The sequence below is a fragment of the Manis javanica genome, chromosome 8 (assembly GCF_040802235.1).
Source record: "Manis javanica isolate MJ-LG chromosome 8, MJ_LKY, whole genome shotgun sequence".
In the NCBI taxonomy this organism is placed as follows: domain Eukaryota; kingdom Metazoa; phylum Chordata; class Mammalia; order Pholidota; family Manidae; genus Manis; species Manis javanica.
In genome coordinates, this window is record NC_133163.1 from 47,045,346 (window position 1) to 47,071,747 (window position 26,402).

Here is a 26,402-nt window from a genome sequence, read left to right on the forward strand (position 1 = left end):
CTGTCTCTCTTGGGCTCCTGCTTTATGCTCACACATTCCTCTACGTTGTCCCCTGTGTGCTAGTCTTCATTGTATTTTCTGAAATACAAACTCATCCCACATACTTATTCTCATCATTGTTCTTGACAGTTACCCAGAGTTATGGCCCCTACAAAGAATGAGCTGTTTGAGCCAAATGTGTGGGAAGAGGTTAGCGGGGCCACTGTGGACCTCTAATAAGCCCTAACCTTATTAACATTTAGCATGTCCAGGCACTGTGCTGAATGTCCTGCATGCATTTACTCATTAAATCCTCAATGAGGAGGTGGATAACTTTAATATCCTTGTCTTATAGATGAGATCACAGAGTCAGAGAGGTCACATAATTTGGCTAAGCAAACCCCAGCAGCCTGACAAAGCTTTAACAGCCTGGATAGATCTAGAGCCTGGTGAAAGGGGAAAGACAGTGTGTGCAGCAAAGGTGACAGGACCCAGGGCAGCTGGAGGGGACAGTCTGATCTAGGAAAGTGCTCTGGAGGGGATAAAGGGAAGTTGATAAAGGACTAAAGACAAATCCTGTGGTAGCAGAAAGGTAAACATGGACAGCCTTGGGAGCCATACTTTGTCCAATCTTTTTCTATTTTGTTAAAATTTGCTCTTTCCTGATATTTTATCAGCATTTTTAACTACTCAGAATTGCTACATTTACTCTTTCTTTATAATAGCTGTGTAGACCCATTGCAGCTTACATTAAATTTGAAGACATGGCCTTACCCTCAGAACTATTAAATGAGCTTTTTAAAATACTTTTCTCACTCCAGTGGTCTTTCTTAAAAATAAGGCTTCAGTTGATTTCCAGACCAGAATACATGGCTCCTTTTGTTCTGCTTAAGAATAGCTTTTCTGCTGTACTGCAAGGGGCAGGAGGAATTAAAAAGGGATCAGACCAAAACATCTGTCTCTTTCCCTAATCATAGAAACTGCCTCCAGAGTTGGATAAATGTAAATGCTGGACCTTGGGGGAGCAGAGTCTAGGACAAATATTTTGGTAAAAGAATTGGTAATCTTTTACCTCTTCCCATACAGATGGGGCCAATTCCTATTTCCTAAACTTGCTAGAGAAGATCTGTTTAGAGTAGAAGGCAGGAGTAGAGGGTGCCCACTTAGTGGTTTCAATTTTTGTGATAGTATAAGTTAAAAAGTAGGGAACATATTTTGAATCTGCTTATACTGGATAGTCTCCATTTGCCTCTCCAGATCTACTCTCTGCCTCTACTATGGGCTTCATGGACTGTACCATCCAGGTACCCCTTATTCTCTGGATTACAGTTAGGTTTGGCCAGTGGGAGGAGTGGGCAGAAGAGGAGAGAGCAGGAGGAGCGGTCCTCCCAGAGGATAGAAACCTGTTCTTGGTCTGTGGTTTGGCAGCAGCTCTCCCCACCTCGCCCCACAGCTCCTGTGGGGGGCGTCTACTGCGGCTCTCACTCTTGCCAGTGACTGCTCCTCCCTTGCCCTTCAAGCCTAGGAATGGTAACAGCTTCCACTGATACTTTACCACACCTTGCTGATTCCCTTCGCCCTGCCCATGTGCCAATGTTCCTTTCATTCCACAGTCCTCAGTTACCCTTTTAAGTGTGCTGTCTCTTTTTGCTGGAATCCTCACTGCTATGTTTGACTCAGCAGATTTTAAAACATGAAACACATGCATTGCACAGAATTAAACCACCCAAATGGACCCTTCATAGTGCATACATTTTAAAGGAAATAAAAAAATTTAACTCAAGAAAATTTACTTACAATAAAAAAAAATCACAAATCTATCAAAAAAAATAAAAGAGTAACCTTCTGAAATAAAAGTTAATGCCCAATATATGGCCTTGGTCCCATGTTTAAAGACTACAGTTTTTGTGAATTGCAAAATTAATATTTGTTCCCATGGTATTAAAAGAGATCAAAACAAAGTATAAAGTAAAAACAAAATCAATTATAATGCTATTAGGCGATTGAAGCTACGTTATAAATGTGCACAAAGAGAGGAAATCCAATGGAGTTAAGCATTTGATGAAGTCTGAAGAATCATCAGATATTTGAGTTGCAACGACACCTGCATGAATAAGCATTGCAAATCCACATCTATAAACTACTCATTTGCAGAGAAGACTTCTCTGTCTATGAATGGTTCAAGTAGGAGCTCTTCCCAAATTCAGAAATCCATTAGGTTTGGCTTAAACCATTTGACTTGGCTAAGTGAAATACACAAACCTCTACTTAAGTGCCGGCTAACTGTCTTCCCCTGCCTTTCAAAGTCATCAAGTTCTAAATGTGAATACGATCTTTTTTCTTGGTTCAAATCAGAGCTGATATTACATTAGCATTAGGACAATCCTTCTTTCTAAGCTCACTGACATGGGCAGGCAGGGGCGCCGAGAGTTTAAATGAATTCCCAGGGGCCTGGGGCCCTGTGGGTGGGACTTGCCCTTCCTGCGTCTCCGGGCTTTGCAGCCCCTGCCAGCACGGTGGTTTGGGGCTGGCTCTGTTTTGCGAGCTTTGGTATAGCTCTAAGTTGTCATGGGTCCAAACCACGCCGAGATTCAGGTCTTTTGGAGGCTTTCTGTAGCTTATAAGCAAACTCAGGTCCTCATCAGATCTTTGGAGATTCAAGACCACAATTTAATACCAAAATTTCCCAGGTCTAGATTGGGAATGATAAACTGAGGCCACAGTGAACCATCCACAAATCAGTTCAGAACAGACTGTTTGGGCCCATCTCAGTTCCGGACACTTGAAGTTAGGGTTGGCATTCTGAGGTGAATATCCACTATAGTTTCTTTCTCCCTTTCCATTCTGCTGATTGTCAGGGGCAAAGAATAAAATCTAGGTCTTCTTTTATCACAGTTCAGTTCTCTGTTGTAGGCTTAGTTCTGTGTTTTCTTATTTAACTTGAAAAATGAGTCAGTAAACTTAAACAACAGGTATGTTTGATGCAATGGGATTTTTTAGAAAGGAAATATTTACCTATCTATTCTAAGCAATTTTTTTCTGTTATCTTTAAATTGCCTTTGATATTAGATGGCTGACTATTACATAAAAGTAAACAATATATAAGGGCAAATGAAATAACAGGATTTAGTTACTGAACACAGTGCAAGGAGGAGTACAGTGGGAAGAAAAGCTCTAGAAATATGCCAGCTCTTAAATAAATGGTTTAAACTCATGTTTTAGACCCCCAGAGGGAATCATTTGTTCCCACTAGTGATATTATGTACAAGTTTGCATTTTTTTAAGTCCTCAGGCATTCTCTCAGAATTATTTTGGGGGTAGTGAGGTGGGGTATAAGATTGTTTACATTTTCTTTGGAGAAAAAAAGCCATCTGATAAAAGAAACCAATCTTCCAGATTTAAACAAACTTCAGAATTTTATGTTTAGGAATTACCCATGAGCCCAATTAGTTCTATTTAGAACAATTTCTTAACTTTAGAATACTTGGTAGACAGGGAAGATTTATTTACGTGTCCAGATTTTAGTTAAGTTAAATTTTGCCTGGTTTGTTTAAATTAGTAGGAAAGCAAACCATTTATTTATTCTTTTAAAAACAAGGGCTGATTTGACATAGATCATATCAAAATACACAATGCCTAGATTGGTTTGGAGTCACTGAAGTGATCATCTAGTTTGATAACTACTTATAGGAAATGGTTTTGCGTAAGCAACTCAATGAGACTTTGGAAAAAATTAACATCCTTTTTGTTTTTTTATAATAGCAGTTCTCTAATACTACAAAAAAAAAGATGATTCTACTATTTTGAAGATCATGTTATAAGAAAAAAAGTCCTCTGATACTAAGTACTATATTGAATATTTTAAACTCTAATTTACAATGCAACCACACTTTAAAAACCTGCCAAATTAAAATGTAGTGTTTCTACTTTTATCTCATTTAAAAAATATTATACATACTCTAATTATAAAATGTTGTTTGGGGGAATTCATCAAATACTATTCCATTTTCAAATTTTTGTTTCATAGTTTATTTCTGTAACATTTCAGATGAGTTTACACAGTAACTAAGATATGATTAAACAGTGCAATTCACTGAAATATTTTGATGCTGAGTTTACACCATTCCAAACATTTAGATTTAGAAATATATTAAGATGACTCACTGTTACATGATTTCCTATATAGTATGAGTCAAGCCATGTCACCTAGATAAAAAATAGACAGATAAATTTTGCTACAACATGGTCATCTTATAAAGTAGGTGTTAGTCATGGCCTTGACATCAGTATTAAAAGAGTTCCAGTGCATCTGAAGAACTGACCAGTTATTTTCAGCTTTTAATCTTATTGTTTGGCTTCAGAAAGAGCCACAGAAACTCTCCCCTGGAAACAGAATGAAGACTATTAATCAGAATTAACTCTTAATAGCCTATTCTTTCTTGTTGTGAGGAAAGTTCCTAAATTCTTTTTTGATTACTATTAGCACAATGGATATAACAAAATAAATAACCTGACACATTGACACACAGCTTCTGAAGGACTAGTGAAAAAGGTGATTTCAACCAACTGAGCCTACTCTTCTTCAAGTAGTAGATGAGTGTAGCCATGAGAAACAGCTCCCACAGACACAAATATGAGAGTACAGGGTGCCTATGATTTTCAAACTCATTGTCCAAAGAAAGGGTTTGTTTAGCAGTCACAAGACATCAGGCTTGGTTGTTTCCACATATCAACTTCCTAGAGAATACATATCAAGTTTTTTCTGGTCTGACTGTATTGAGTATTTATAATGGTAGCAGCATAGAAGATTAAAATAGAAAACACAATAACTAGGGTTTTAAACAAATTACAAACCCACATGCTTTCTCTGTTCAGCAGGAAACCTTTAATCAAAAGGCAACCAGATCTTAAATGCAATTGGTTGTTCCTCTAAAAGCCATTAACATGCTCATTAAGGGTAAAATTTATCGGTCCTTCTGACACCTTCCATAAAGTGCCTTCTCAGCACCTCTGTAGTGCAAATCACAGCTGGAATGTTTGTTTACTCTGTTTTATTAGGGTAGCTTCATTTTGTTTATAAACTAACTCTCTTCATTTCTTCATGGAACCATTTCAAAATGATCTTCCAGATGCTGGCTAACTTAGCACTTCTTAACTACTGTCCACAAAAGTCAGTCTGTTTACTGGCATTTGACTGGGTAGAACAGGAAGTTCGTGTTCCATCTTGTGTTCTTAAAGAAACCCGACAACAGAGGACTGAACGCATTAGTCTCAGAACAGGAGGTCTAAGGATGACAAAGACCCAAGGGTCGATTATTGGATTAATTGATAAAAATCTAAGAGCTTGGAGGTCCCACTTTTCTTTTAGAGAAAAGGATTCATTCCCATATGCAAAAATCTGTAAGAAGCAAAAGGGAAAAATGATGTTAGTTTTATATTGCAGCAGTGGAAAGTCTTAGAGCAAATGCAGTTTCTTAAGATGTAAAAGCAAATGTGCTTTCTTTGTGGTGGTGGTGGTGAAAGGTGGACAGCCATGTGTTCATTCCTTACAAAAACTCTGAAACATAATTATTACATCCTTTTGACAGATGAGGAAGTGAACTTCAGGAAAGTTAATAATCCATTACATTTACTTCCAAAAACTTATCTGATTTAATTAACACAATTTAGTGAGAGAAGGGACACAACAGAGCAAGTGTTTTGGACACAGGACTGCCTGGGTTTGCATCCTAGCTCCATAAATAGCTCTGGGATCATACGGAAGAAAATGAACCTCTGTATGCCTCAGTGGGCATTAATAGTAACAATACCTCCATCTTAAGGTTGTTGGGAGGATGATAGGGAGGGTTACATCATGTAAGTTACTTAAAACAATGCTCACTTATTAAGTGCCACACAATGTTAGCTGCTATTATCCCCATTTTATTGAAAAAGACACCAGGTACAGAGAAGTTAGGTGACTTGTCCAAGCTCCCAGGTCTGGTTAGTGGCTGAGCCAGGACACAGTCCCACTTCCCTTGACACTAGTACAGTGTTGACCATGTGCTACATCCAGGTCACCTATATTAGTATAAAGGTCTCAGAACAATGTCTTAAACAATGGAAATCTGACCTGTCTTTACACACTGACCAGTGTTTTCAAACTAGTATATACCAGCTCTCATCTGATTCCTTAGATATTTACGGAGTTTTTGGTCAAATTGAAAAGAATGGAACAGTGCATGCTCTATAAAGATCAGCACTTCCAGAGCTTACAGAAAAGAGAAAAAACAAGTGTAAACCATACCCAGTCATTTAAAACCAGTTCTTTGCAATGCTCTAGGGACTTCCTTACCAACTGTGGTGAGTTAGGGAAGCTATTCCCTTTTTCCTCTAATCTCCTTCCTAGGAAAAGGATGGCTTATTTCCTTTTCCCCTGGTACTTACTCTGCAGGCATCTGGCAACTGGATATACAAAGCAAATTTCGGGGAGGGAGAAGAGTAGTCATCTTTGGGTTGCTTATGTTAGGACAATAGCAGGAAGGTTTGGCAGCAATAGGTGTTTATGCCAGAGAATCTTGGCATGGGGAATGGAGAAAAGACTTGGCAGATGAATAAGGATAAAGAAGACTTGATGGTGAATTTCCCTGATTGTAGAGAAAAGAGGAAAGTTAGGTGGGGATAGGCAACAATTTTCTCATCAACTAAACTGTTTTCAATGAGAAATATACAGTACTTACATGGTAGATTAAAGGAGTGATTTTGCAGCTTAGAAATTCAGGATAATAGTGCACATAAACCTGATAGATTAGAATATATTAGTCACACACATACACACACACACACACACACACACACACACCACAAACTGAGTCTATGATCTGGTTTTCCCAAAGAACATGATAACACAGAATGGCTAGGCCAAGTGGGCAGTGTGGAGAAGACTCCACATCCTCGTGTCACAGCTTCACACACGATGATGAGTCAGGTTTGCTGTGGTGCATAACCACAGCACATTTCCTGACCTTTTTACAGTGGGACAGAACATTGAGAAGTGAAAAATGGTTTTAGAGGGTGAAGCAATTCTGTACTATTTGTTTCCTTTTCATGTTGGGTTATTTTTAGAAATGCCTAAACTTTGCATTTCAAGAAGTGACCAATATTTCGTAGAAGACGATTTCTTTTTTTACACTTGGAAAAGAGAGACATTTCAGCAACCCTTAGGGTTCTTGATCTAAGTTTTGTCTTCTCCCACCTCCCTTTTTCTTTCGTTTGTTCTTTTTGCCTAGAGTTTACTATTTCTAATCTTGTGGATCCTGTTGTAAAATATATGTAGAATAAAATTTACCATCTTCATTATTTTCAAGTGTACAATCAACAGCATTAAGTACATTCACATTGTTGTGAAACTGTATTATTTATTTTTTTTATATTTTGACATGGTCCAAACATTTCTGGCTAGAGAGAAACTACTCCCCAGGGCTATCCATTCTAGAAAGACAGCCAAGGACTCAGCCAGGAGCCATCCTTGATATGCAAACTAACCAATCCTGAGCCTCCTCTATTTGGCCCTAGGCCCCAGGAGGCAATTTTCCTCTTCCTTAAATCATTCCAGTGCCTAGTACTAGGCAACTAGGGACCAGTTTACAGCTTTGAGCCTGGGGAGATGATTCAAAATAGCAGTCCTAAAGTGTTTACCCTATCCCGCCTTATCTTTCTGTTGGAAACTCTTGGCTAATATTCTGCCCTAGCTCCTGCTCCTCTGGGCTCCTGACCCATGCTAGTCCCTTCCCATGTGGCCTGCGTGTTGCAGAGTGCTTCCTGTTTCTGGGACCTATGAGTGTGATCAACATTGTTCTCCTGAGCCTTTCCCTTGCTCCTCTATGGCCGCACCTGACTGACCATCACATAAAAGAACACGGAACAGCAACTATTATCACCATCTGTCTCCAAAGTTTTTTCCATCATTTCAAACTGAAACTCTACACCCATTAAACAATAACTCCACATTATCCTCTCCCTCTGGCTGATCCTGTATTTTAATTAAAGGCTGACACAATGGATATGTTAATTAATTAATAATGTTCAGTGATATTCTGGAAGTCAGCTTCAGAGGCTGGTAGAATTTATACATGTTTTGCACACCTTATTAATAAATGTGTTATGAGAAAAACACCAAATACTAATCTAAACAAGTCAAGTGAGTTTTAATTCCTTAGGACATGCTCTCTCTACAGGGCTTTGCTAAGAACATAAAGCTTATTTTGATACCCACAAAGCAGCAAAGATGAAAATTAATGTTCTTTAGGTTTATCTTCTATGGAATCCTTGCAGCCTCCACTGGAAAACTTCATCCTGGCACTGAGCTATTTTCTTACCTTTAATGCACATACATAGCAGGTTCAGAATTTTAGAGCAAATGAGAACTTTATTTAGCTGCTGCTATTTGAAATCACCCAAGGATAGTTAAAAATAGCTGATGTCTTGCTCCTTCCTTCAAATACCCTGATTTAATTAGAATGGTCTGTAATGTGAGTGTCAGGGTTTTTAAAGCCCCTCAGGTGATTCTAATGTGTCCACAGGGTTGAGAACTTTTCCTTTAGAACCTTAACCAATACATGAAATAGTTTAAAATTATTTATCTTATTTAAAAATAAAAGATCCACTTAGGCCTGGCCAAACAAATGGTTTTGAGCTTCCAAAATTCACTTCCTGATCATTAAAACACAATTTGATTTTTCTTTGGAAACTGAATCTGATGAAGATAGCAGCTAATATTTAATGAATACCACTGTGTGCCAAGCACGGTGCTAAGCCATGTGTAAGTCTTATTCTGTTTAATCCTTACATAAACCTGCTTATTATTTCCATTTGAATAAGGAGGGAATCAAGGCTTAGATTAGTTACTTTGCCCAAATCACACTCAAGGTAAGGAGGGGGAGCCATCGGTCATACTCAGGCAATGGGACCCAAACTTTCCTTTTCTACTATACACTCTGTTGCCGACTGTATAAAAAGCTTATGACGTAGTCTCACATGAAACTCACCACTGACAGATTATGGGTTTGCGTATGTTCTTTTCAAAGGTGTCACAAAGGTTTATGGGGATCCTCGCTCCTGTATATACATCTACAAAGCATGGCTGCATCTAAGTAGCTACTTGGCTTTCTTTGAGGCTTGTTTTTCCTCCACATTTTCTGTAGCTAATCTGCAGGCAGAAATTTTTATGTTTATCTGTCTTGTGAAAGACATGAAGGTGTTCTGGCTATGGACTTTGTATAATTCATTCTTTAAAAAAATTTTTTGGGGTAAATTATTTTCCAGGTATATGATTGTGGGGAAAATGGAAGTTCCTATGGCCAGCATTCTTACCTGACCCTAAACTACATGATGATGTAATTGGCCTACTGCTAGGCTAATGCTTCCACACCTGTAGGCAATGAGCTATTACTGATTGAATCACTATATAAAGAGCTCTGCCCAGTGCTCTGGGCGGAGGCAGAGACGGAGGAGGGTTACAGACCTGCGGACTGCTGGATGCAGACATGATTCTAGTGCTTAACCTACCGCTGGGAGAATAAAGCCAGGTATAAACCCTTTTACCCCAAGTCTGTTCCACTGTCATTTCTCGGTCTCGCTGAATCCATAGTGAACTTGCCTGGGGCTGAAACCCTCAGGCAAGACAATGTTTTAAAGAAACTTCTTACCCCAAGTCACAGGTGCTTTGTGGTGAAGGGAGCAGGACCCTATGTTCCTTCAGAGGGAAGACTGGGCATGGATGTGGCTCTAGTGCTCAAGAGTGTCCCCTGCTTTGTGCTTCAGGTGATCCCAGAGCTGAACACAAAAGAGAGTTAATGCTAAGGTTTAGAGTCTGGGTTTGTATATTCCAGGGTGGTAGCTCTGAACCCTTTGTGAAAATGATGGGCACTATAAACCATCTCCCCAGAACTCATCACATAAACACAAGATTTTCAAATGATTTAGAAGCATCCATACGCACTCTACGGAGTGCAGGTTAAGAAGCCCGGTCCAGAGGAAGTTCCAACCTTCCCCACATGCATTGCCCCTATCCATGGCCCTCCCCATCACTCCTATACCTCCAGCTACAGAAGTCTTAAGTCTAGTTTCTGTTGGAGGGGAGCAATTTTAGGCAGCAAATTATTCTGAGAAAAATGAAGCATGGTCCACTTTGATAATACAAATTGAGGCACAATGGATGTGAGCTCAAGATAAGGATAGGGATTGTTGATCAGTAATTTTGAAATAGAGGATGGGAGAAGCCATGGAAACTGTGCAGGTCAAGTTGCAGATTAACTGGGTCTTGAGACTTTAAATGGAAAGATACTTGTTGACTGCTTTCCTGAAACACTGTGTCTCTGCATATCAATCACTTGCAATTTCTATTCCTTATTTTTAACACAATACTGTGATGGGCTTTTGCTATGCCATAAAAAGAAATACATATAGCATCTCTGAACACTGTTATTCTTTAAGCTGAGTACCAGGCCTTAATCATCTGAAATAGCAGTGATCACTTGACCAAGGGTGTGGCCACAGTTTACAACTTCTCTCTTGGGAAAAGGACTATGGGTCTTGCTTTCTAAATTTTAACTTCAGTGTAATTGTGTCTTTATTCACAACCACCATTTTACAGTATCAAATGTCAAGGGAAAAGAAATCAAGTGAAAACATTCAGATAGAGGAAATTTCTCTTAAAAGATAATGTGTGTTAAAAATATTTCAGCAATCCCAAACACAGTATTGATGACAGCATGAATGATAAGGGGCCTTCTAGTAGTTCAAGGATATAACTTAAAATTTCACCAAATTTCATTGTTGGCATTCATAGAGATTTATGGATTTCTCTTTCATCCCTATTACAATTGTGCTATTTTACATATTTGTAGTTGACAAATTTTACGAACTTTACAACCTTCATTTGTGTTCCATTTTACATTAAGAGTACCAGGAATGAACAGGAAACTCCAGTGCTGTTTACTTGTGTTTGTTTTGTACTTCAAAGATCAGATTGCCGTTAATCAGATTTACCTAGAAATTACAGCCCTAAAGAATTTCTAAAGATGAAGATACTTTTAGAATGAATCAGTGGTTCACTTTTGAAATTTTAGAACTGAATAAAATGCATAAGCACTTTATCCTAATGGACAACAGTTTAAAATGCTCAGAAGCTTTCCACAGTTATTAGTAAAGCAGTGAGAAAGTGGTTTGATGTGGGTTGAAAATTAAGACACAAACAGTATCTGAGGCAAGAATGGAGGTCTGATATATTTCCTGTGTTCTGTTCTATTTCAGGAAGAAAGAAAGTTTCTATTTATCTCAGTGAAATGATGACAACAGCTGATTAACATAAGGAGGAATTTATTAATTTATACAATATCTCTTCAGGGCATAAACAGTTTGGAATATGTTGTTGGTCCCATGCATGGTCTTATACTGGACAGCCAAAATAATGTCATTTCCTAAACACCACATGTTTATTTTTATCACATAAGAAATGTTTTATGTATACCAATGGAAGATTTTATGGGAGGGGATATCTGATTATTTCTTAATTTAGACTAGCATTTACTTTAGTCAATCTCCTTAAATCTCAATTTCAACCTTTTAATTAAGAGGTCTATGGAGAAGAAAAAAGGAATCACACACTTGGTCCCAGCTCAGGCCCCTTGGTCTGACATAGGGAAAAAGGTCTTTGCCATTATATTTTTAAAGCTAACAGGTTGAAATTAAGAGACAAAGTGGTTCAAATATTTATAACACCTTCACACTTCTCTTTTAAAATCTTGGATTAATCTTCTCATGTATTACCCCAGAAATGAGTACTTTTTCTTAGATAGTATTGTTAAGAGAATAGTCTCTGTGCTTAAACTGTCTAGTTTTGAATCCCGGCTACAACATTCACTTGCTGTGGGACCCAGGTTATGTTATTTGCCTCAACTGTAAAATGAAAACAAAAATACTGTCTACTTTGCAGGCTATTGTGAAGATAATGGGTTAGCGCATGTAAGAATTAACACTCAAAAACATTAGGTATTTTGATGTTGATAATAATGATATCGGAGGTTGAACTTGACTTCATTACTGGGTGCTGGACATTTTACATTTTGATAGTTTCGCTTTCAAACTTTGGAAGTCCTAGACTAGCATTGTTAGATGAAGCAGTAATTCCAGCCTGCCCATACCTTGGGACAATGGCTGATGTTAGTAGTTCCGGGTTTCCTAAATTCCCTGCTCCCCATGTCTCCCCACTTCAAGAGTGCTGGAAAAGGCTGGCATACCACTGGGGACACATCTGTGAACTTGTCAACTGTCCTTATGGGCTAGTTGGGTGGCCCACTTCTCAGGGACATAGAAAGCAGCTCTGTTATCCTGAGGACTAGGCAGAGATAGGGTAGATTGCTAGAATTTTTTGGAACACAGGAAGATAATCAGTTGGGACAACTCACTAATAATTATTTTACATTGATTACATTTGGAATGGATATTATTTTAGATATAGTTGGTTAAATATTTTGATTAAAATTAACTTCATCTATTTCTTTTTACTTTTGTTATGTGGCTATTAGAAAAGTTTGAATTCACTATGTGGCTTACACTGGATTTCTGTTGGACTGTGTGTGTTCTGTGAAAGGACAGGAGAATCTCTGAAGGCAACTACAAGCCTTTGGTTGTGTGACAGTGCCCCTGGTTAGGACATGATGGGAAATGGGTGTAGGCCATTTCTGACATAATTTTAATGGGGGCCAAGTAGAATAAAAGACATGGAGGAAAAAGTGTCCTCTGAGGACATGGCAAGGATTTTGAAATAGCAGAAAGTATGCACCAAATATTAGCCAGAGTTTTGAATTTTCAGATAAGCCCTCCCAGAAAAAAATTAGGATAATGTAGCATTTCATAAGGTTTGAAGTGCTATGTCAATGAAAGATACTAAGTACCAATAATCTATTAATAAAATAAAACCGATATAAATTGATAAGATAAAACCAGTCAATGGTCAATGTAAATTTCCTTATTAAAAGATAATTTAATACTTACCACTTATTTGAATTCAAACTATTCAAATATCTGTTAGGGCTCTAATGGATTATCTATACTCGAGCTGGATAGTGTTTGATGTTAGTCCCAAGGCAAGCATCAGCTTGTCTGGCTTTCTGATTATGTTCACACTAGGTTTTCTCCTGTTTTTTTTCTGGGAATCTTTGCTATGCATATATGCAGAAGCAAACCTGGATAATATTTATTTGCAGTGTCAATGCCAAGGAATAGCTTGGGAAGCTCAGCCCCCTCATACTATATCTGGCTCCCCCGCAAGCCAAAACAGGCAATCAAAATAGAAACACAGGCTCAAAACAAACCTCCTATTCTCCCAGTCCTTCTTACCAGACTTCTAGCTCTATGCTCCCTCCATTTGGCAACTCTGGAGCCACACCTGGCTTAATATTAAATGAAGGGGGAAATAAATATTTATAGTAATGTATTTATGCAATGGGTCAGTCCTGATTGAAGGGGAAAACTCTTTCTTCCTATTCTCCTCCTTTAACAGGCTTAGAAAACAATATTTTTCACAAGTAAAAGGTAACCTCTGAGCCCATTCCCAGGCTACTGAAGTAGCTGGGAAGTGGGTAGGTGTTTTTATATTTCCACTCACAAATGAGAGATAATCCTTCCAAGACCTGACACTCTAATTTCCACCAGTCCAAGACAGGCACTCCCCAGTTCAAAAATTGCTTATGTCCCCCAAGTTGAATTCTAAGCTGTTTAATGGAACTTGAAATGCTTTCTCTCATAGGTAGATGTTCTGCAATTTAGTCCTGACCCTAAAAAGTTGGCTTAGCTCCTAACATAAAGGGTCTACCAGTAAAACAAGACAAACTCATAGAAGCTGTATTGGTTTCTACATCATAGCACTTCTGTTGCACAAACTCCCTGGCTCAGGATGGAATGGCTCAGCTTTCTACAGTCCTACTTCATTTTTTAAGAGGATACCTTTTACATACCCCATCTTATTCTCTCCAAAGTATAACTTATTGATTCAGACCAGCTTCAGCCCCCAGAGAGGCTGGAGTAGCAGTGAGGACAGTGGGCACCACAGAGAAGAGACCACACCTAAGAATGGGAGTTCATTTGGAGGAGAGGGAGGGGCCATATCCCAGCTTTTAGGATATATCCCACCCCTGAGGATGAGCATATGAAGATAATCAAATGCAATGATGGAGGTGGGAAGTAAGATAAAGTTACTTCTTTAGCTTTGATAGGTGAGACCTGCTAATGGCAGGCACTTCCCCTATGTTTTTATTCTCTAAGACTGTGGCAGAAGGGAGTCACTGCTAACTGCTTACTCCCTGCAGGGCCAGCCTTATTCTTCTGAAGATTAGGAAGCAGAGCTGCCCAAAGCCCAGTTCCCAGCTCCCTGTAAGGAGCCAGCACATGCTCAGAGACATCCCAGCCTCTGCTACCCATGTTATACCTCAGGAGATTCAAACTCACAGCATCTCAGGAGTGGCTGCTCAGGGCAGCAATCATCCCAAACCTAGGCTCCCGGGCTCCTGTCCCCCAGGCAGCTTCTGGCCTGCTGGGTCATGGCAAGTGCTGGACATGCTTGACTTACAACCTGAGATGGACCAGCCATTCCTGCATGTGGCTTTGTGCTTATAAAGTACACGACTGTATGTATTTCTGACTGTGATATCAAGAGGATATTTTATAAGAGGGGACAAATGCCTCCCCTAAAAGAATTCTTCCATGTCTCTAAGTATCATTATGGACATATTGTGAATGTTTATGGCTACAAAGAGTTACACTTCTAATATGTAAACTGGGAAACCTGTAAACTTGGTGTTTGTTTAACTTTTAGGACAGATCATGAATGCTCTAAACTTCTGCAAGAAAGGCCTTCTCGCCTGGGGCCATTGTCAATGGCAGCTGGAATGCTATGGGTTGTGCTGGGAGAAACAGGAGACAAAGCATGAGGAACTAGCACCAGTGGTTGGTGGAGGACGGGAGGCAAGTGAGGCTTGGGAAGTCAGGTTCTAACTGATGACCATCCAGAGGCGCACGGGGTTGCTGCCTCCTCAGGTAGGAAGCCAGGCTAGCCATAGCTGGACAGGGGCTTCTGACTCTAGGGTAGGGGGCTGAGCTGCCATAGTGGAGGGCCAAGGCTCCCTCTTAGGGGGACTGTATTGCTGTAGGAGAAACACAGGCAGAGAGACGCCCATAGGCCAGGGTGAGGGGAGGAAGGAAGTGAGAGTAAGGAAGGAAGGGGTAAAGGTGAGAAGAGAGAGGGTAAGGCTAAAAGCCTCTACAAATCAGCACATATTTTTACTAGTTGCAAAAGGTTAGTGCGGCAGTGGAAAGGATGGGAGGGAGAGGGTAGAGCGTGAGGAGGCTGCTCAGAGCTGGGGTGTGGAAATAAAAGTGAGTGACTTACTGTGAAAGGCAAGGAGCAGACTACGAAGGTAATGGTCATAATAGCTAGGAGAATGAGGTGGTCGGTTTCCTCTGCCACGGACACCCTCTCTCCTCTCCTGCGGCTCCCAAGACCGTCCAGGCAGCTGCCCAGCGAGGGTCCGCAGCGGCTCCTCCTGCCCCGACGGTGCATGCGGATGAGGTTGAGGATGACGCTGAAGTTGCAGGCCAGCACGGCGACGATGAGGAGCAGCAGCAGGGTGGCGTAAAGCCTCAGGTACACGGTCTGCTGGTGCTGGATGAAGCACCACGTTCCGGGGCAGTACTGGCCGTACTTCGAGAAGCCCAGCAGTGGAGGAGAGCAAAAGAGCAAAGAGACAGTGTAGATGGCAGGCAGCACAGCCAGGCCGCTTCGGCGCTTGACGTGGCGCTGGTAGAAGTAGGGATGCCCAATGGACAGGTAGCGCTCCAGGGCCATGGCAAAAAGCATGAGCATCGTGGCCAGGCTGAAGAAGGTCATGGCGAAGGCAAAGTAGGTGCACGCGCGTGTCTCGGGCTCCAGTTTCTCCAGGGTCTGGTTCTGCGCGTAGGAAGCCAGCACCACAGGGCTGATAAGGCAGGTCCCGAGCAGGTCGGTGAACACCAGCTCGGTCACCAGCACGTGGAACAAGGAGATGGGGTTCCCGCGACCGGCCCCTCGCCCCGCGTCCCCCCTCCAGCGGCGCGCCAGCAGCGCCAGCGCGAGGAGGTTCCCCAGCACCCCTGCCGAGAACATCGCCGCGCTGATGGCTGGGCTTTCGCCGGACGGGAGCCACTGTCGATTCTGGCAGTCCTCTTGCTGGGAGTCATTGGAGATATTGCCCATGGTGGGGCGCGGGAAGAGGAATGCGCCCTCCTCTCCCCTCCAGTACCTGGGAGGAGGGGGGTCTGAGAGCTGGAGTGCTCCGAGACCCGGAGGGAAAAGAGAGGGATCCAAGTCCAGGGCCCCGTTCCGGGCCCCGCGCACCGAGGGCAGGCTCGCTCCGGGTCTCCCGATGCTCTCAAAGAAGCTGCTAGGCTGCAGCATCCAGGCGGCGCCCAAGCCTCCTCCGCTGACCCGCGTCCACCGCGGCTGGGAGCCGGCGCCCCGGGGGCCACCTCCTCCGCCCGGGGGGCGGGCTCAGGCGCGCTGTCCCAGCCGTCCCGGGGCTAGTGCCCAGGAGTTGCCAGGGAGGTGGGACGCTGTGCTGCGAGGGGGCACTGCGAGTCCCTCGTTGGGGAGGGGGAGGGGGTGCAGAGGAGAGGACCGGCCCGGCGAGGCAGCGCTGCGCAGCGCAGGGATGCGCGGGCTGCCGGCTGCGTTCCTGGCTCTGCTTCCGCTGTGTCGGGTGCTACGAACCGCACGGCCAGTGACCTCGGCTCAGACGCGTTTAGCCCTAGCAGAGGGCTGGGAGGGCGTTCGGGGGGCACTTGGGGGTCTGCGCACAATTCACAGAAGGCCGGGGCCAAAAGAGGGAAAGCAAAGTGACTCACCAAACAATAGAGAAAGGAGGAGGCCCCGGTCCCGTGAGGTGTGTTAAAGGAGGGAACCACAGACACGAAGACAGACTGAAGAAAGACCACTAGGTTCGTTTTCCTTTTTTTTAAAAAAAAAAAACATTCTCAGGAAGATAAACTAAGGGGGCGGGACCAAAACTGGGAGGAAGTGAAAAGGCAATCCTGTCCTGCCTCGCTCGCCACTGGGCTGCCTGCTGCACAATTGCTTTGATTCAGTTGCCAGCGTTTCGCGTTTTCCTATGTCAACACCATAACGGATAACCACTTGTTTAAGCAACCATTAGAGAAAAAAAAAGGAAAAAAAAGAAATGTTCCTTTGTAATTGTGTCGAATTGTGTTTATGAGCACAGTTTGAAACCATTGCACATTGTTTTCTACTCAAGCTCAGCCTTGAAAGAAAATGTTCAGCTATTAACTTTTTTTTTAAAAAAGTTCAGTTAACCATGCAAGATCCATTGGGGGAAAGACCCATTCCTAGTAAAGTTTATTGGCAAGTGGCTAGTTTGAGAAACAAGCTAACAAAAATGGTTGCCTACCACCTACTGTCATTCCTAGCGTGCTGGCTTGCTGTCTACATGCTCTTCCTCATGTGGTTGCCAGTTACTGCCTAATCAGTTACTGTTCAACCAGAGAAACAGAACCACTATGAGTGATGAAAAATGAGAGATTTTATTAAATGTCAGTACTAGAGCTGTGCTGTTCAATATGATTGCCACTAGCCACATGCGGCTATTTAAATGAATTAAAATTAAATAAGAGTAAAAATGTAGTTCCTCAGTTGCATCGAGTGTATTTCAAGTGCTCAGTAGGTACATGCACGTGCCTAGAGGCTGTCACATTGGGCAGCTCATACATTAGACATTTCTATCGTCACATAAGTTCTATTGTATGGGGCTGCATTAGACCTCACATGACTGTGGGAGCTAGTGGAGGGGTCTCCCTCATGCAAGGCTGTCTTTGGTTCTACTACTGAGCGTCCAGTCACCATAGGTCAGCCTGAATGGCAGCCAGGGTCCAAAGTTGGATGTGGATGAGGGCAAGAACAGACTTGGAACCTGTGGGGACAGATTGGAATTCATGAATGACTGGAATACACAAAGACAGATCTGCATGTGTCTCATAACCTCTGACCTTGATAATGCACATGTACTGCAGGAGAACCTGGCACCCTTCATGCTGCACATCCACTTGGCTTAGGACTTGGAGAAACTAAAGAAGGAGATCTAGCAGCAGCTAGAGTCTGGGTGCTGCCTCATGCCAGCAAGGTGAGCCAGCAGATCAGCAACTATGTGCTAGAGTAACCACTATGCCTGTAGCCCTGCATTAGCCTTCAGATCATAAGAACCATGGCTGCTGCTTTGCCACTACCTTCCAGATCTCATGCAACTTTTCTCTTGGGGCTAGTGCTAATATGAAACCATGCAAGGTTCTGAAAAAAACAGATCCTGCTCAGCTGAGTTGACACTGTACAAAGCTACCATACTGCCCCCACAGGTACCAGTGTCAAGTCTGCACTGAAGGCAGATAGTGAGGGAGAGACAACTCCTGCCTTCTGCATGTTTCTTTTATCGAGAAAGCAGAGGGTTTTCCACAAGCACCTCAATAGACTTCCCTCCATGTTTCATTAGCCAGAACTTGGTAAAACGGTTGCCCATTAGCTCCAAAGGAGGCTGAGAAAAGGTTTATTGAGCATTTCCAGCATCTGCTACAGCAGGTGCAAGCAAGGGAGAGGGGGCTGGGGCACTGAGTCTGTCAGTCCACGTTATCTACTGTGTATCCGTACAGTGCATTCCTCACCATCCCCTCCTTAGAGCAGGAAAGGAAGTTCAAAACCACCCATTTCAAGTCCTTCATTTCCATTTGAAGAAACTGTCGCATAGACAGGTTGAGTGGCTTACCCAGGGACACACAGCACAATAAAGTTAGGAGAATGGAAGACAGACCATCTTATTTGCATCCCAGACTGTTGCATATTGCACACACTGTCCATTTAAAGCCAGAAAGGACCATATGGCAAGATACCCATCCTCAGCACCAAGACTCATTGGCAAGTCATTCAACATAATTTTGATGTTACTTTTTGCCTGACACATTGGTAAAGTTTGGAAAGACTACACATATACAGTAGGGCCAAAGAGAGAGAAATTGGCTCACTATTAGTGGAAGTGTGAGGGGGTACAATCTTCCTGGTAGGAACAGTTTACTAATTATTAAAAATTGTGAATATCCTTCAGCCCAGAAATAATGTTATAGAAATGTACTGCCCCAAGGAGACATAATTTGATAAGCACATAGAATTGTTAAACACACACACACACACACACACACACACACACACACACACACAGAGCAGAAAAAATGTTCATTATTTCAGGAATCTACAACTGAATGTCCTTCCATAGAGGAGTGATTTAATAAAACTTGGTACACCTGTGCAATGGAATGTATAGTCATTAAAAAGGATTATGTGTATCTATATTTATTGGTAATGATCTTTACCATATGTTGAGTTAAAAGCATGTATATTTTCTGTTCACATAAAATTACATGCATAAGGATTTGCATAGAGCAGTATGTAGAAGGACGTTCAGCAGAATATTAATGCTGATTCCTCATTTCTGTCTGTTGGGTTGATTTTTCTGTAAGTATCTAACTTTATATTAGGGAATGCAAGGAAGCTGCCTTTTGTTCAGAAAAAATTAATCATTGGAGGAGATAGTTTTTTCTACTTGGTGGAAGGCAGGGAGTTAAAAGTTAATGTTTCAAATTCTCTTCCAATTCTATTCTTTAATGGGTGGGTCAGGCAAAAAGTAACATCAAAATTATGTTGAGTGACTTGCCAATGAGTTTTGGTGTTGAGGATGGATATCCTGCTAGTTGTGTGAGAGTGACTAAGATGACAGACACTATCCTTACATTTTTCCCAAGGTGTTTGCAACATTCTTTCTTCTTTGAAGACTGAAAATCATCATACATTATGCACCACTATTAATGAGATGATGTTCAGCCCCACTTCAAGTGACTGCTTTGACATTAGATTCTTGTCATTCCTTAGTGTCATTGCTTAACCCAATTCTGACACTATCATCACCAGGAAATCCCTTTCTTATAAAGGTGGTAACAAAAAGCCAACCAAAGGGTAAGAAAAAACAAAAATGGTTAACAGAAACCAACTTCCACATATGTTCAAATAATTAAGGGAAATTGTGAGTGGGCAGGTAAAGAATCTTAGCAGAGAAATAGAAACTACAGAAAAAGAACCAAATGCCCAGGCCCCTCCCACCACACTCACATCCTCATTCCCACTCCCCACACAGAGGTCCCCTGCATTCAGTTGACGGGTACTGTTTACCATTCTTTGGGATGGCCAGGGAATCCACCTTCCCTTCTTGCTGCCCGACACAGTATCCTCTATTTGTTCAGGGCTTTTCTTAATACTGAACATAGCGTGAGGGCTTTTGGATACTAAAAAAGGATCCAGGTCTCTTTTTACCATCCTCAAGACCATTCTTTTGTTTTTTCTTTCCTTCTTTTTAAAAATGGTCAATATAACACCTCTGGCAGAATCCCCCAAAGAATCATGGAATCTTTTTCCACCCTCAGCTGTTCTGGATCTTGTGACCTTCCATGTCATCCTGTCTGTCCTCCATGCTATCCTACTCCTATGCCAGCCCCTTTATACTAGGACTCTGGAAGGAGTGGGACAGACAATGGGACAAATGTGTTGATCTGGATTGTCCTTCCTCCCAAAGGAAGGAGAATTCGTCTCTGATGTAGGTTGATGGGTTAACTCTGAGTTTTAGAGTCAAAAGAGGTTTGGACTGAGTTGAGAAGCAGGATAGGGTCTTTCTGAGTTACTTAGGGTAAAAGTGAGTACCTGTCACAGAGTGACAGATATTCAAGGCTTATCTGTTTCTGTCTTGAGTTTTCTGTGAACACCATACCTTCCTTGCTACCATGTGCAGAGGCCCTGGGTCACAAATCCCAAGTGTCTGGGAACCTCCCACAACTCTGTTTGATCCCTGGCATTCAGTCATCTTGCTAGGCCTCCTGCCTGACTTGAAGAGTTTGGATGAAACATGGTAGATTGGGTAACTCCCCCTGTCCCTCCCGTGCTAGCCCGAAGCATTTTCCATCCTCCATCTATAGTCCCAGAAGGCAAACCATCAGTGAAGCAGTCGTCAGGGAGCTTGGCTTCAGGGGTGGGCAGAGGGCCTTTGCTGTGGGGCTGCCAAATGCGGGAGCCCCAGGTAATGGCCTGAGACAGCCGTGTTCAGGTTGTCATAGACAACATGGCCACCCCTGGGTCTCTATGCATGAAGATTATGTAAAGGTTTTTATTCAAAATGAGCTAGGTTATTTTCCTCTTTTTTTGAAGCTACTTTCTTAGATAAATAAATAAATAAAATGAAATGTTTATAGCATTAAAAAAAAAAGAAAGAACCAAATGGAAATTCTACTAAAATTTACAGCAAGTTGGAGTTGGCCGCATAAAGAGTGAACTTGAAGACTAATCCCATCCTGTCGCTTTTCTTTTCAAGTCATCAATACTTCCGTGCTCATTGGAAATATTCTCACTCTTTCTGTACCGCATGAGGCTTAGAGAACTCTCATTGCCTACTGCTTCCCTGTTTCTACCCCAAAAGTGAAACCTGGGTTTTCTGTACTCAGATCCCTCGAAACCCTCTGAGACTTGGGGGTACAGAGCCACATCACCTAGGAAAGCCCTGCATTAACATCTAAGTCCCCATGAACCTCGACCGTCCCTTCTTCACAGTCTTTAGAACTAATTGAGAAGTGGAGAAACTTTGTTCTCCCCTGACCTGGGTCTCCTCTGGCTTTGTCTATCAAAAGTCAGAAGCCAAAAATTGATGCCTGTCTTCTGATATACTGTCCTTTCTCTGAGGTAGTCAGCATAGAACACTCTAGCTGCTGCTAAAATCGGGGAAAGGCCTGGAGTATCAGGAAGTACTGAACAAAAAATACAAAAGTTAATATATCAAATTATTATCTAGCTCGTTTGTATTCATGCAGGTGTTCGTGTATCCAAGCCTTGGTGGGACTTATTACAACCTCACAGGATTGTTTGAGAAACAACTTGATAAAGTCTTTGCAAAACCCTGAGTCAATAAAAGTACTTTACAAATGGATGTAAGAGAACAACAGTTCTCTTGTCCTCAGACAGGAAATATCAGAAAAGTAAAACTACATCACTGCTTATTAGCCCCAGGAGTTAGATCAAATGAACGGCTCCAATAATGTTAGGAAGGCAAATTACCTGTGATTTTAATTTCCTTTTTAAGATTGATAGAGGATGAAGAATCTAATATAGTCATGAAAACTCTCTTCTCTTAGAAAGGCTTGCTTCCAAGGACAGAACCAACTCTGAGGCAGAAAAGAACATATAACACAAAAGTAAGGCTATAGTTATTCAACTGGTTTGTATAAAGTAACAACTCATTATGGTAATTTCAGAAAAATAAAAAACAAACAAATCACCCATAAATGTATCCATCAAAAATGGCCACTCTTAACATTTTGATGTGTTTTGTTCAATTTTTCTTCTATATATTTCTTTTTTGCTTTCTTTCTGTAGTTGTGATAATATTATTGTGTATTTTTTTCTATGGCTTAAAGTATAATAATAGCTTATACTGCAATATGTATTAAAGACCTTAAAAATGTGCATGCTCTGAGATCTAGAAATTGCATTTCTAGAAATCCATACTCCATTTGTTCATTCACTCAACAACAATTTATTAAGGCATATATTTACTGAGGCAGCATGATATAGTTTTAAGAGCATGGGTTCTAGAGTGATATTGCTTTGAATTCTCCGAGTTCTGTCCTTAGGTAAATTACCTTACCTCTGTGTGCCTCAATTTCTTCATTTGTAATCTGGGGATAATAACTGTATTTACACATTTTAAGGATGCAATTGAACCAGGGCCTACCGCATAAGAAGTACTCAGTAGGTATAAGGTATTCCAGTGAGCTGGGTCCCGAGGATGCTAATATCATCCCTCATGAAGCTTATAATCAGATGATAATAATAATGAAAACCCCATAAATTATTAAGAGCTTACTATATCCCCCAAACTGTTAAGACTTCATACACATTATCTCATTAATTTTTATAACAATTCTATAGAAAGGGTCAGAGATATCTTCACTTTACAGATGAGCAAAGTGATGAGACTGAAAGGATAAATGCTCAAAGTTCCTCTCATTACCATTTCTCTGTTGGCTTTAGGAACTAACCTAAATATCACATAAAAGGGACTTAACATAAATACATTAGGTGTACCTGTTCAATGGAATATCATGCAACTACTTAAAAACATAGCTCTGTATTCACTGGCATGGATAGACCTCTGCAATATTTAATGAATGACGTGAATCATGGAACACTATATATGACTTAATTTCTGTAACCAAGATAGAAACACCTATAAACAGCAAGATATACTGAACTTTTCATAGAAAAATAGGTTCCAGTATGTATTCTCCATATTATTTTTCTTCATAAAATTAAAATTCAGCTTATTATAGCATCAATGCTCAATTTAAAGGTAATGAGTCATCTTCTTAATAACTAATAAATACTTAAAATCTATCAGTTACTTAGTTCTGTGCAACAAACCACTCCAAAATGTAATCATTTAAAATAGTTATCTTATTTTTCTCATGATTAGTGGATCAGTGATGTTGGGTTAAACTCAGCGAGGTGGTGCCAATCTTATGCAGGATCGTTCTTGTGGCTACACTCATCTGGAGGCCAGACCAGGGAGTGGCTGGCCAAGGATGCCTCAGCTGGCAGGGCTTGTCTCGTTTTCCAGCAGGCGCACCCGGCAGGCTCCTGTGCTGGCCTGGGACAAAACAGCAGCTGCAAGGCCTGGACTTGGAAGTTTCACAGTATCATTCCACCCCATTCCATTAGCCAAAGTAAGTCCCTGGAGTCAAAGGGCTGGGAGACAGACCCTGTCTCCTGATGGGAGGGGCACACACACAACGAGGGGGGAGCGGTCGCAGCCATTCTGCAAACAACCTGCTACTCCTCCTTTGAAAGCCATACATACTGTGCTTACTGTATTTAACATTAATGTTTTATTTTCTTTAAGATTAAAACAAGAAGTATCATCCATAGAAAATTCCACTCCTTGACTATGCTACTGTACTTTGAGTATAGCTATTCTTCAATGTGAGAAAGCAATGTCACTTCACGTAATTTTAAAAAGAAGTTAAAAATGAGTCAGCTTATGCCATGGAGGTTGGGTCACTTCCATTTCTGTTACCTGCCCCCAGAATGCAATACATAGTATCATGAATTATAAAATACCAAATCCCCATTATCCCTTCTCTTAATTTCTTTTTCTTTTCTGCAGTATCCTCACATCAAATCCAGAAATATGAGGCCAGCAGATGAAAATATGACTCATTTTTATAATATGGGGATATATGGAACTTATCCTATTATTTGATTTGATATGTGACTGTTGTCACATAGGGTATTTTTGGTTATAGTGATAATTGTGTCTTAAATGGAAATTCTGCAATTTCTGAGTTCTACGTTTTTTCTTTTCCATAGCTTTTATTGCCTTCTAACTTAGGTACAATTCAATTGTTTGTTGTCTTTTGCTTGTTAACCATATCCTTCTAATAGAATCAGTTCCTAGAGGGAAGGGACCTTGCCTGTTTAATTCACTGATGTGTCCCAAGGATTGGAACTATGCCTAGCATATAGTAAGCACTCAATAAACATGTGTGGCATGGCGGGCTGGGCCAGTGCTACTTAAAGGTCTAATAAAATGAGTGCAGGATCTGCCACTGCCTTTTTCAGGAAGTACTTCAATGGTGACCCTGCTGAGGGCTCTTTTGGTGGATTTGTAGGGACAAAAACCTGAGATGAGAGGAGTGAGGGGAGAGAACTGAAGGTGAGTAGGGTAAGACAGGAATTAAGACAACAATATGGATGAGTTTAGAGAGCTATGAGGGATGCTGAGAAATTCAGTAGTAGCTGGCAGGATTATGGGGCTGAGAGGTTTCTTTTTAAAATGAGTAACAGCATCCAGATGGGAAGAAATCATCTTGTAGAGAGGGAGAAAAAGATGGTACAGAACAGAAAAATCAGTAACTGCTAGTGCAAATGCCTTGAGCATTTTGGGAGGAGAAAGGTTTAGGACACAAGTGGAAGGGTATCATAAAGAAGAGCAGCACATTTGCTCCACTGAAGCTGGATGCAAGAACATGGGCATGGATGCAGGGAAGTTGATGGAACTGGTATGGAGGGTTAGGAGGCTGTCCAAGATAGAAGGAAGAATGCTGGTGATTTCAAGTAGAAATGGTGTGTAATTGCCTGCTGGAGTAAACAAGTGCTTTCACTGGGAAAGCGTGGCTGTTTATATATAAATTGGGATAGGCTGTGGTGAAAGTTGGCATTTAGAAAGCAGCAAGCTGTACTCCCCTCTCAAATTGGCTTCTCATTCATTGTTCCTGACCTCAATGAATGGCATCCTTGCCATGCAGTTGCCCAAGCCAGAAACCTGGGGTCATCCTTGACTCTCTCCTCTCCCTTGGCCTCTGTGCACATACAAATAATTACCAAATCCTATTTGGACACTTTTCCTGTCTGACTTCTCTCTGTTCTCACTTCTGATTTCTTAAACCTGTTTACCTGCATGGCTACAGGTTTAGGAGGCTTCCTAACTGGTTTTCCAGCTTCTAGTCCTGTTTACCTTTGTTTAGCACTCCATATTTTGGCCTGAGTGATCCTCCAAAATGGAGATCCGATCAGAATACTCCCTTGCTTATAACTAGTCAGTGTCTCCCCACAGTCTCAGGTTAAAATCTAGCTTCTTCAGCTTAACATGTAAGACCTACTGTGCCCAGGCTCCCGTCTACCTCTCCATGAAGATAAAGACACTAGGAGAAGAAACAAAATTTTAAAAAACTGGAAAGATAATGTACAAGAAATTACTGATTTGGCAGGCCAGAGATAAACACTTTTTATGATCATGAATTGTTCAGTTGAAGATTAAAAGGTAGGAAGTTGTTTATATTAGATAAAACACAGATACATATAAAAGTATTGCCTAAATTAATGACAAAGAACAATGTTATAAAAAAATATTAAGCATAAGTTGAGAACTTGGATAGTGCCCAGAGGAAAGAATATTATCTGTGAAATCTACATTTAAAAATATGTCAAAATCGGGAGCCCAGACACTGCCCAGAGTTGCAACAATTTGATTCACCAAAAACTATAATGATTTCATGGATTGGAATCACACTAAGTAATAAAATCCTCATGTCTGTATGAAGATACTCATAACAACAAAAAAAAGAGAATTCATAGGTTCATCATTTGAGATGGCCTGTAAATTGACTTCTTACTTTTGACAGTTGGTAACTGAAGAAAAAGAAGTAAGTATTTATCCAACTTTTCCCCTAAGAAATGTATCTTAGATCAAATAGTCCCAACT

At 41.2% G+C, this 26,402-nt stretch overlaps 2 protein-coding genes across 4 annotated transcripts in view; both read right to left on the bottom strand.

Annotated features, from left to right (window-relative positions):
• Positions 1-4,841: 4,841 nt before the first annotated feature.
• On the bottom strand, positions 4,842-25,599 carry PTGER2 (prostaglandin E receptor 2). 2 transcript variants are annotated; one of them, XM_073211241.1, is made up of 3 exons: positions 15,407-25,599; positions 9,666-9,792; positions 6,460-6,605 (listed from the first exon to the last, which is right to left on the bottom strand). In XM_073211241.1, the coding sequence occupies exons 1-2, from the start codon at positions 16,448-16,450 to the stop codon at positions 9,745-9,747; spliced, it is 1,092 nt and encodes a 363-aa protein (XP_073067342.1). In that variant the 5' UTR covers positions 16,451-25,599; the 3' UTR covers positions 6,460-6,605; positions 9,666-9,744. The 2 variants fall into 2 exon arrangements, with proteins under 2 accessions (XP_017514774.1, XP_073067342.1); XM_017659285.3 differs by lacking the exons at positions 6,460-6,605; positions 9,666-9,792 and adding an exon at positions 4,842-5,377 and having other exon boundaries at positions 15,407-25,596.
• Positions 5,252-26,402, bottom strand: part of PTGDR (prostaglandin D2 receptor) — a 52,152-nt gene continuing 31,001 nt past the window's right edge. The window contains exon 3 of one of the 2 annotated variants that reach the window (XM_073211242.1): positions 5,252-5,377. The gene's annotated coding sequence lies outside the window, so the exon portion shown is untranslated. Of the gene's footprint in view, positions 5,378-22,188; positions 22,306-26,402 lie in introns of those variants that run through there. The other variant, XM_073211243.1, reaches the window with a different exon arrangement.

Excerpts from the sequence above, each read along its gene's own strand:
- PTGER2 (XM_017659285.3), bottom strand. The coding sequence starts at position 16,450 with ATGCTGCAGCCTAGCAGCTTCTTTGAGAGCATCGGGAGACCCGGAGCG. Across the intron at positions 5,378-15,406 it reads TCTGCTCCTTGCCTTTCACA|ATTTTTGCATATGGGAATGA; the intron begins GTAAGTCACTCA and ends TGCTTCTTACAG.